The sequence below is a fragment of the Hydra viridissima genome, unplaced genomic scaffold (genome assembly GCF_058129835.1).
Source record: "Hydra viridissima isolate aposymbiotic clone 2 unplaced genomic scaffold, HvirCarnegie_v1 scaffold_12, whole genome shotgun sequence".
NCBI lineage: Eukaryota > Metazoa > Cnidaria > Hydrozoa > Anthoathecata > Hydridae > Hydra > Hydra viridissima.
The window spans coordinates 550,841-562,886 of record NW_028324311.1 but is presented as its reverse complement, the minus strand read 5'-3'; the positions used below and the strand labels follow the sequence as shown (position 1 = coordinate 562,886).

General features: G+C 29.6%; 2 protein-coding genes across 3 annotated transcripts in view; one reads left to right on the top strand and one right to left on the bottom strand.

Annotated features, from left to right (window-relative positions):
• Positions 1-12,046, bottom strand: part of LOC149880611 (uncharacterized) — a 59,027-nt gene that overhangs the window by 33,717 nt on the left and 13,264 nt on the right. The window lies entirely within an intron of this gene.
• Positions 1,120-3,307, top strand: LOC145188544 (uncharacterized). Its single transcript, XM_090069165.1, has 2 exons — positions 1,120-1,221; positions 1,460-3,307. Exons 1-2 carry the CDS (start codon positions 1,120-1,122, stop codon positions 3,305-3,307), a joined length of 1,950 nt encoding a protein of 649 aa, XP_089925291.1.

Genomic DNA, 12,046 nt, shown 5'->3' with positions numbered 1-12,046 from the left:
AACAGTACAAAATTTGATGATGTTTTCACAACACAACACCCTCAAAGTCAATTTGAAAATTTGTTAGATAAAAATAGAAGAATGTTCAGACTTTTTTTTTTACAAACCTTTAAATTTTCTTATCATTTTAGTAAAAGTTAAAATATGGATTGTTTAAAAATCCTTTATTAAATCTGTTAAACAGTGTATATGTATATTTTAGTGGATATTCTTAAAAGGTTATATAAATCGCTTCATCAATCCTAACCATATTTAAATCCAAGGTGTGAGACACGGTTTTCCATCCTTTACATAAGGACTTACTCCAATTCACGCGAAAAACCAAAAATATAAAAAAAGAAATGTTTTGAAACATGGAACCAAATGATTTTTCAGAAATAAATTTATTCCCATTTTTTTAGCTACGCTTGTTGATAAACTTTCTAGAAACAAAACCCAAAGCTGCGTGTTCTTAAAATAAAGTATGATTTTTTTAATATTGTTAATGATAAATTTTTTATAAGAAAACATTAATAATAATATTATTAAAGTAATATAATATTATTAAAACATTATCTATAATATTCAGATAATTCTAAAATATATTTATTTTAAATTATTCTATATCACAAATCACATCAAACATGCTTACCTTTTTTATTGTTTTTAAACCCTTTTTTTTTTTTTTACTGTTTCACTCATTGTAAAAATATCTCTTTTACTTTGCCAATATATTTGTGGGTTAAAATAAGTAATTACAAAAAAAATCGAAATACGAAAAAAATATAAATGTAAAGATAAGTCAAAACCTTTTACTAAGATGTCGTGAATAAAGTCTTCAAGACGTAATTGAAGGTGTGTGAAGGCGTGTTTGTGTGAAGGCGTGTTTGAAGGTGTTAATATTTTTAGGTGTTAAGGTATTTAATTGTTAATGCATAAAATGTGTGAAAATGACGCGATTGTAAAAGTGTATAAAAAGAGTGTGTGTTTTGTAAAATATTTGATTCGCAGTCAGATGTAAAATATATTATCAAGTTCAAAAAGTGACTCTTTAGTGTCTCAGGGAAAATCTAAATAATTCCCCACACTATTTGGTGGCGACTACTGCCAGGACGAACGAAACCTACGAGTTAGCGAAGAATGGACCAAGAGCAAATTTACCAGAGAGAAATCAACATGATAAGAATAAACATTAAAGGCATAGAACGCAGTATGTGCATGCGTCTACGTTGCAGTATAATCGTATAATCAGCAGTATAATCGTATAATCAGCAGTATGTGCATGCGTCTACGTTGCAGTGAGTCATCAATATTCAAAAACAAGCAACTTACTTGTAGCAAAAGCACGGATTGCACCGCGGGATCTTAGTATTCCAAGACTTGAGCTGGTAGCAGCGCACACCTTGAGCAAGTTAATGAATCATGTTAGGAAGACATTAACCAAGTATAATGTCATTGAAGTATATCATTGGGTTGACAGTACTGCGGTACTTTACTGGTTAAAAGAAAGGGGCAGTTGGTCAGGAACCGAGTTCAGCAGATCTTATTGAATGGAGAAGTAAAATGGCTATATGTCCCAACAAAAGAAAATCCAAGTGATCTTGGAACAAGAGGAGTGAGTCCTGAGAAATTATCAAGCTTGTGGCTAAATGGACCTATATGGTTGAAACACAAGGAAAATTGGCCAATCCAACCAGAAATAATCGAAGCGCCGAATTCATCATGTGAAACTATTAGTGTGAAAGAGAACGTCGGTATGGCAACTGAAGAAATAAAGGGACATAATATATTTAAAGAAATATTGAGTAAACACAAGTATTGGAAGATCATAAGAATATCATCCTTTATAAAAAGGTTTATATACAATTGTCGAAATGAAGTAAAAATAACAGGACCGCTAAAAGCTGAGGAGATGATGGAAGAGGAGTTAATGAACATTAAGTTACTACAAGAAGCTGTTGCAATAAAGTCCGATGTGGAACTTAAACAGGATGAGAAACAGCTTTGGAGATGTCACGGAAAAGTCTCTTGGTATAATCCGATATTTGTACCAAAAGGATTCCAACAAACTCTAAGAATTATTGAGCATCATCACGCAAAAACGCTACGCAGGGGAGTAGGAGATACAATGAATAGCATAAGAGAAAGATTTTGGATACCGAATTTGAGAGTTGCCGTAAAAAAGGTCATTCGTGAATGTAATCTATGTAAGAGATATAGAGTGAAGCCGCTTTTACCGCCAACGAGAGCAATGTTGCCACGCTTTAGAACTGAAGATATCGAACCGTTTACGGTTACAGGTGTTGATTTTGCTGGTCCGCTAAAATATAAAACGCCACAAAAGTTGGTCGAAAAATGTTATGTTGCACTCTTTACATGCGCATGTACAAGAGCTGTCTACCTTAGACTTTGTCATGATCTATCGGCAGGAGAATTTCAGAGAATTTTAAAGGAGTTTGTTGCGAGAAAAGGACCACCACAAATGATGATAAGTGATAACGCAAGGACATTTGTGGCAACAGGGAAGTGGTTACTAACACTTAAGAAGGATGAAAATCTTGCAAACTATCTTGCTACTACAGCCATAAAATGGAGGTTCAATTTATCAAGAGCGCCGTGGTGGGGAGGTTTGTTTGAAAGATTAATTGGAATAATGAAGAAAAGTTTGTCAAAAACAATCGGTAAGGGCATCCTGAGCTTCTTTGAATTGGAAGAAGTATTGTTGGATGTGGAATGTGCTATGAACAATAGGCCACTATGTTACCAAGGTGACCAATTCGATAATCAAGTATTGACGCCAAATGTATTAATGAGGGGGAGACCTGCAATCTTACTTGAAGAAGATATTGATTTAATAACAAGGGGCGATTGTGCACTCCGGAGAGTCAAGTTTGTGAAAACTTGTAAGAATCACTTAAGGAAAAGATGGATGAACGAGTACGTGCACGCAATGGAAGAACGACAACAAGCAAAGGAAAAGAGAGGTAATGCAAAACTCCCAGGTGTCGGAAGCATGGTTCTCATTAAAGACGATGTGAAGGACAAGGCACTTCTCAACATCGGTCGAATTGAAAACAACATTAAAGGGAAGGATGGAGTTATTCGTGGCTTTAAAATACGACTGGGAAATGGTTATGTAATTGAACGACCAATTCAGTTGGTGTGTGACTTGGAAATGAGTTGTGGGGCAGAAAGCGAAATCGAATCGGACGAGAATTTGGAAACCAGAGCCGAAGAGGATACCTTTAAAAGAGAAACGAGACTGGCGAAATTGGATGCAAGACAAAAGATCAATTACATCATGGAAGACGAGATGGAAGATAGCTGATTACAGCCGAAGTCTCAGCTTTAATCGGGGGAGGGTGTCGTGAATAAAGTCTTCAAGACGTAATTGAAGGTGTGTGAAGGCGTGTTTGAAGGTGTGTTTGTGTGAAGGCGTGTTTGAAGGTGTTAATATTTTTAGGTGTTAAGGTATTTAATTGTTAATGCATAAAATGTGTGAAAATGACGCGATTGTAAAAGTGTATAAAAAGAGTGTGTATTTTGTAAAATATTTGATTCGCAGTCAGATGTAAAATATATTATCAAGTTCAAAAAGTGACTCTTTAGTGTCTCAGGGAAAATCTAAATAATTCCCCACAAACATAATTTTATTTAAGTATTCTTTCTAAAATTATGTTTTGCGTTTGTTAAAAAGTTTAATTTTATCAAGAAGTGTGATGGTTTTTTTATTGTGGTCGCAACAACTTTATTTTCGCCAAAGACTATTTTTTTTGTCTGGAAAATGAAGCAATAAAGTCCATTTTTGCAAATGAAAACTTTATAATATCAGTTTTTTTCGACAGATCCTACATTTATATACCTTTGAGCAAAAAAATGCTTGGGGTCTGGTGTTTATGGTAAAAAAAGGTGATCAGAAGAAAGTCTTTTATCAAATGTTTGATAAAAGACTTTCTTCAAATGACAAATCAGAAGAAAGTCTTTTATCAAATGTTTGATAAAAGACTTTCTTCTGATTTGTCATTTGTCGAAATCAGAAGAAAGTCTTTTATCAAATGCGAACCAAATGCACAAAGTGTCTTGTTAACATGAAATAAAATCAAAAGAGAAACTTTAGTGAAAAAAGCAAACTTAAAAAAAAAAAAGTTTACTTTATTGATAAAATTGAAATTTTTAGGAATCTACAGGAATCAAAAGCATGATCTCTTTCATTACAAATCTTAATAAAACAATTCTAAATTAGAAAAACTTGCTTGAACCAAAATATTTAAAAACAAAAAATTCAGAAATGAAAAACCAAGAAAAGTAATTCATCTTTAATTAAAATGTTCTTATTAAATTTTGTTGAAAACTGCTTGATGACGTCATTTTTTCTGATTTAATTTGAAAAAAGTTAAGCAAAAAAAAGGATCCTTTTTTACTTGATTAAAAACAGAGACTGGAATTACCGAAAAACGGTTCCTTCGTAAATTTCGGTTCCTAATTTGATAAGGAACCGATAACTTCGGTTCTTTTCGATTCCTTATTTTAGGCAAGATTCGAAATTTCGGTAAATTTCGATTCCGATTCTGATAAAGAACCGAAACCTTCGATTCCTTTCAATTCCCCGAAAAATACCGAAGAACCGAAGAACCGAAAAACCGTTTTTCGGGAACTTCAGACCTTAATTAAAAAATATACTCATAAACAAAGAAGTTACTCCTGCACAAGTAGATTTTCACATGATTTTGCTGAATCAGGTCAGCATACTTGCCGCATGGGAAAATGGTGATGTTTTCAAAATCGCAATCTCCCTTTTTGTAACTTACAAACAACTAACTGTTCGAATTACAATTCGAAAAAACTAAATTAAAAAATATCTAAGTTTTGAATTTTCATTTCTTAACATAAACACTTTACGAAAACTGTTTGCACTGTGAGTTATGGTTATTGCTTCAAATTCAAAATTGTTGCTGATTTTATGCAACTTCAAAAGAGCTGTTCCCAATAGAAATCCATTTTCTAACTCTTTATTTATTGTTGACTGAATATTTATTACATTTATTTAGGAGGCTTGCAACTCCTGTAATTTAGATTTCAATATATATAGCCTTTTTCCAGGAAAACTTTCTGGTTAAACATTAGCCTGGACTTGAAAATAACTTTCCTTTGTTTCTTTGATCCGTTCTCTAGAAACAAAGAAGAAGAGGAGAAGAAATCAAATCGGAGCTTCATGATAAATCAATAAAACTGCTTTTACAAAGATCGCAGCTAACCTTAATATGAACATATTTGAATATATATTTCAATTACATTTTATTTTTAACATTTAAAGGAATTTTTTATAAAGCATAAAGATTTTGAAAAGATTAACAAATGTTAAGGTTTAAAAATGCGGAAAAGTTAAGATCCAGTTTTTGTTTTTTTTTTTAATTTAAAGTCCTAAATTGTAATTCAAAGGAGGAAAAAATGTTTTTATTATCATGAATGATTTAAGTATTTTAATTACATGACTTGGTCAGAGGTTCTGAACATGACCAGCCAAAAAGTGCACGGGATAATCTCCATGATTCCTACTTTTGTGACGCTGTGGAGTCATTCACCGCGCGCTGCAATAAGATGCCTTATTTTTAATTAGTAATTAACTGCTTATTTTTCTTTTCTTTCTTTTATGTTCTTTAAGTCTGTGAATTTGTTCAAATTCACTTTTTCATAAAAACGATTTTTAATCTGTTAGTTAAAAAACTAATTTTGGCGCACTACAATTTTTAGTGTTAGCACTTTTTTTTTTTTTACAAACTCTTAAGAAAAATGAAGTATAGCTTGCAAATATCAATTTTATCACGTGAATTAACAATAATTGTTCAGCAAGAAGCAGAAATTAATATTGAAATATTATTATTGAATTAAGTAGAAATTTTTTCTGAAGTGAAATTTAAACTACATACCCATTGATGTAAATAAAATTCAAATCCAATTGTTAGACTTTTAGCCATTATACTGAGGGTGGGGTCTGGATTATTGGCCATGACAAATCCTTTTGATACATTGGGATCCCACCAGATAGGTCTTTTCCAATTAACAGATGGATGTCAATGCTTAAATATGCATTAGTGCAAAGGGCTTAATTTCAACCATAAGAAAGACAAAATTAAGCGCGAACTAGAAAATGGGCGAAAAGCTACAAACGTGCCTCACTTTTAAACTAAAATTTTGTTAGAGAGGACCGGGGATAGTTATAGTACTAATATAAGGTTTGTAAAACGCTCCCATGTGTCATTAAAATAAATAAAAAATATCATCTTTTACGTGTTTTAAGATTTTCAGCAAAAAGAACTGTTAGGTGTAAGAGATAAACATGAAGCGCTTGTTTTCGTTAGGGTTTTTTGCGTACAAATATGTTAGCAACTATTTTTAAAGGCTTCAATATTTTTATCTATTTTAAAAAAAAAATAAATAAAAATGCTTAAATAAAATTATCTTAATAAAAGGTTTTGACTTACCTTTATATTTATATTTTTTTCGTATTTCGATTTTTTTTGTAATTATTTATTTTAACCCACAAATATATTGCCAAAGTAAAAGAGATATTTTTACAATGAGTGTGAAACAGTATGAAAACACAAATGGTTTAAAAATAATACAAAAGGTAAGCATGTTTGATGTAATTTGTGATATAGAATTTTTTAAAATAAATATATTTTAGCATTATCTGAATATTTTAGATAATGTTTTAATAATATTACATTACTTTAATAATATTATTATTAATGTTTTCTTATAAAAAATTTATCATTAATATATAAATAATATTGATAAATAATATAATGATAATATTTTATTTCCAGAGGAAGAGCTTTTACCTTCTGAACCAATATTTTTAAAAAAGTATTTCACTAGTTAATTTTGTATTTGTATTACAAATACAAGTCATAATAGAGATGTTATCCATTGTTTAGAGGTTAAATTACAAAAAAAATTTAGGATGTTCACTTAATACAATTAAAGTTTACCTTCAACATCTAATAGAAGAGCTTGCTGGTAAGACAACCTCCAAGAACCCTAAAGAAGTTACTTTCCAAGGTGACTGAAATGGAAAGAAATTACAATTTTTATCTGTAATTTAGCAGCACTCTAACTTATTGTTATTAAAACGCGTATTTCTCTTTACGCCCAAATCTTTGTTTAAACTCTTATAATAACAATCCTTTTCCTTTAATGTACCGTAATTGCTAATAAATGTTTGTTAATTTTATAAGCTTGATACCGTATTGAAGAATAAGTATTTATGAAACCTTGCACCTATACATAAAATATGAAGAGGGGCTTGTACACCACTACGTTTTTTCCAAGAAAATCTTTATTTATTGATATCCGATCTGGTGAAAAAAAATCGTTTTTTATACTATCTGTATGGGATAGTCTTACATATTTTGAACTTCACTTTCCCCTCTCCCTCCTCATTTGAGTTAATATTTGCAAAAATTTAAGTCTATTTTTGCAAATATTGCTTTTACTTTCATGAAGTTTTCAACTTATTTATTGTTGAACATTTTTGCAGACGTTAAAAAAAAATGGAAATAGAAGCGCTTATTAACCAATCAAACTAAGTTTTAGTAAACACAAAGTTGCAAGGCATAACTCAATTTTAGACACGATAAGATTGTTTCGCAGACTGATAAAATGTCGCGTGGCAATAAGGGTTGTTTTTGATTTATGCCTTATATTTAGTTGTAAACCTTCAAAATTGCTTTGTGAGTTGTGTTTAACCAATCAAAGTCCATAGAGTTCTTATCAACAAATAAAAAGTTTCATTTAAATTTCATTTACTTTGTGTTAATAAAACTTTTAGATTTTTGATTGGTTTGCCATATTGTGTTGATTTCAGTAGTCTTTTCGTCACATTTTCAACAAAGTATTTAAAACTTTTCACGTTTACTTAAGGTATTATTTATCTAAACATTTAAACTATTATGTTGAGAGTTTTCACTGAATAAAAGTTCTCATAATTTGACAGCTCAAAATGACTGCAGAAAACGAAAAATGGGGACGAAGTGGTGTCATTTAATTGGAAAACGGGTGAAGAATGCACCTATCTATCTAAAGTTTTGACTGAAAACAGCTATAAAATTCGGATTGATAAAAACAACATGGTTGGTGATTTGGAAAGTGAAATAGCGAAGGGTGTGGCAAACTCCGAATTTATTTTGCTTCTAATTTTTAGAAGAATACGAGAAATTATATAACTAGATCGTAGAAAACACATGTGCTAGAAAAAAATCAAACGCATACAAGTTGAAAAATACATGCCTTCCTACTCTTCCAAATTATCATTCATTATTACATTAAATCATTTAAAAATATATAGTAATAACTAAACATATGACAAGACTCAAACTTCGCTGCCTCGATTTATTTGCCGCCCCTCGTGCGGTACATAATTTTAACCCTCCTCCCTTCCTCACCCCAAAGGCCGCTACTTCATAAATTACTTTTTAAAGAAATTTTTTTCAAATAAGTTTTTTCGAAACTCGATTTGGAGAGGGTTCTCAAATTAAACTTAAAATATTCCACTGGGAGTGTTTTACGTATAAAAAATACTAAAATTGTTTTAAATAGCGTTTATAACTGCGATAGTTTTGAAATAAAATGAACTTATAGACAAAATACCTACCACCGACGAAAACCATTTTTTCGCGTGATGACATACTATATCAAATTCACCAATACGTTTACGAAACAAACAACTCGAGTAAATCAATCACAATATTAACTAGAATGTCTGGAGTAGGAAAGACAGCTCGCTAGAAAGTATGCAGCAATTTACAATGAATATTTTAAAAGCGTTGTGTGGGTAGATGCAGCATTAGACAAATTACAAGTTTCTATGACTCAATCTGTCACCTAGTTAAACGTAAAAGATTCTCCAAGCGAAATTTAAATTAAAAATGCTAAATTAGAAAGTTAGTTTAGAATTTCAGTAAATTAGAAACAGACTAAATAGGAAATCTAAAACTGATACTTATATTAGAAATTTGAATTTGATTTTAAAATTAGATATTTAACTCGGAAAGCTAAGTTAGAGTTTTCAGGCAGAAAATTAGAGATTTAAGTTAGAAACTTAAATTAGATATCTAAATAAGAAGTTTAAGTTAAAAGTTTAAGTTAGATTTTAAAGCTAGTAGATTAAATCAGAAAATTGGAAAAGAAATTGAATTAGAAATTTAAACTAGAAATTCAAACTATTAATTAGAATTTATTAACTTAAACATAAATTTTCAAAATTTAATCAAAAATTTAAAGTGTAAATTTAATCAAAAATTTAAAGTGTAAATTTGTAATTTAATTTTGAAATTTAAATTAAGAAATTAAAGAAAAAGCTTTAATTAGAAGTATAAGTTAAAAATCTAAACGAGTAACTCATACTCACGAAGTTAAATTAGAATTTCAAACAAGAAGCTTAAACAATTTATCAGAAATTTAAATAAGAAAACTTAAAACTTAGAGAACTTAATTAGAAATCTTCCAAAGAAATTTAATTTAGAAATTTTTGGTTAGAAATTTAAACTAAAAACTCAGATCAGAAAATTAGAAATTCAAACTAGGAATTTCAACTAGAAATGTTAATTAGAAATTTATATCAAAAAGTTGCATTATAAGTTTAAATTGTAAAATATAAATTAAAAAGTCAAGTTAAAAAATTAAATAATATATTCAGAATAAAAATTTTAATTATCAATTTAATAATTATAATAGAAATTTAAATTACAAAAATATGTTAGAAAACTAAACTGAAATTGTTAAATTAAAAATTAAAGATGATCCTCTCCTCCCCGTAGGGCATGGTCTCTAAAAACCTTTTTTATTTGCTTAAAATAGAACTAAATCAAAATGGATAGAGTTCAAATTTCTTCAAAAAAAAAAAAAAATAAAGTTAATTCAGGGGGTAAATTATTGGGGGGGGGGGGGGGGAATTTAAAATTTTAAATGGTCAAAATCAAAATCTACTGAGAATTTTGATCTAATTTATGAAAGAACAAAAAAAAAATATATGGTTTTAACAGGCGTTCTAGGTTTAGGGCATGGAGAGATTAGTTTTAATCACCCTTATTATTCGAAACCAGCATCGACATACTCTAAAGCTTAGTTTAGCTCATGTCTTTTTAGTTACCTCTCATCTTAGTTACGATGAACAATAAAATTCCTGATCTACCCTAAAGAATATCATTTCTCCTCAGCCCTCCAATGAAAAGAGTTGTTTTTTACATTTTTGAAATAAGAAAATGTTTTTTGATGATAATTTTAAAAAAAATTTCTGAGGACCTGTTGCAAGATATTAGAGTATGTTTCTATGCAGTATGTTTTCTAGTTGCTTGCTTGAACTTTCTTTAAACTTTTGAGCGAACTTTTCATCGGATCTTAGCATAATGTTATTTAAATAAATTTTAATCATTAAAATATAATAATTAATACTAAAGTAAGACTTTTAATATTGCTAAGAGTTTACAAGATTTTTATCATTGCAAATTGTTTACAGACTACAAACGCACCTTTTACAATTAGTGGGAGTTTTAGAAGTATGATCCTTTAAGTCGTTACTTTAACATTGCATTCACCAGGTTCGGTGAATTACATAAACCCTTCATTTGAATGATAACGCAGTTCGATACATAGCTCGGATAAAAGAAACAAAAACATCAATCTAAAATACGAAATTAGAATTTTCTTTTAAAAAAAAACAAGCAAGTTTTATTCAAGAGTTAATTAAAGATAAGCTCAGCTACAGGCTTCTACTATTTTTATTATCAAAGCAGCTTTTAGTATTTGGTTTCCATCAACACTTTCTTTGAACTTTTAAGGGGCAGTTTAAATCCATATCATGGCATTACTTCTTACACAGTTTCTTCTTTGCATGTTCAAAGAAAACGTTCAAGAAAAGCATTTAACGCAGTAAGCAGTTAATGTTTCAATTCAAACCTGTTCTTAAAATGAGCCAAATAAACGCATATTTGCCAGAAAATGAGGCACACAAATAACTCCCGAGAAAAAGAAATTTCCTTAAAATATAATGATACTTACCAGTCTGGTATTTTTTCAAATGGAGCAAGTTTTCTGAGTGCTGTTTTCTTTTTGTATGATAAAACAGCAATCGTATTGATGCAAAACTAATTTTGACCAAGTACTGCCTCGTACTGACTATGTATGCAATTTTGTTTGAAATTCATGACAGAGTCTTTTGCTAGAAAAAAGTTAACATGAAAGTCTATTGCAAAAAAAAACACACACACAAGACAACTTTACGATATTCCACTGCGTGGTTACATTGTAATAAAATGATATAACGAAACTTCGACAAAAAAATAGCTTTAACATCTCAATAAAAAAGTAACATTAAATTTTGAAAATAAATTAAAAGAGAACTATATAAAAGTTTTAGAGAATAAACTAATCGTTTAAAATGTTTTTTAATCATGGATAAATATAATACTTAAGACTTTAATGAAGTCCAGATCACCAAAATAAATGTTGCAAGAATTTTAATATAGTGTTGCAAGGAATTAAGTATATTCAAAAGAGCATCAAATAGTCCCGTGTCCCGTGGACATAAAAATTTACTCAGTTCTAGATCCATCTATCATCATTAGATATGAAAACTGAATAAAGAATCTTTTTTTTTAAAAAAAAAAAAAGTATTCACAAAAGAATAGACTAAAAGAGATCAGTAGTCTGGAAAGAATTTTAACTCTTTAGTCAGATTATATTAAAATAACAATATTTAGATGTAATAATTTTAACATACAGAATTAACTTAATGACATTATGCTATTAGGTCATCAGTATTACTCTCCATTAGACCATAATTGAAGATCACATGGGAAAAACTACAGACGCCTAACATCACAAGTTTTCACCTTTACATCATTTTTTTCATATACTGGTGCTTATCTAATACTTCTGACAACATGCAAACAAAAAATTGCAGTTATCAGGTGATTTTTAAATTAGGTGTTAAAAAATGTTTAACATTCAGGACTACAGATTTCTTCAAACAGAAAATTCCATTTTTCTCAAAAACAGAAAAAGTAGA

Bases quoted from the DNA above. Each gene is read 5' to 3' on its own strand.
- LOC145188544 (XM_090069165.1), top strand. From the start codon at position 1,120: ATGGACCAAGAGCAAATTTACCAGAGAGAAATCAACATGATAAGAATA. The intron at 1,222-1,459 runs GTATAATCAGCA...TTGGGTTGACAG, and splicing joins GTCTACGTTGCAGTATAATC to TACTGCGGTACTTTACTGGT.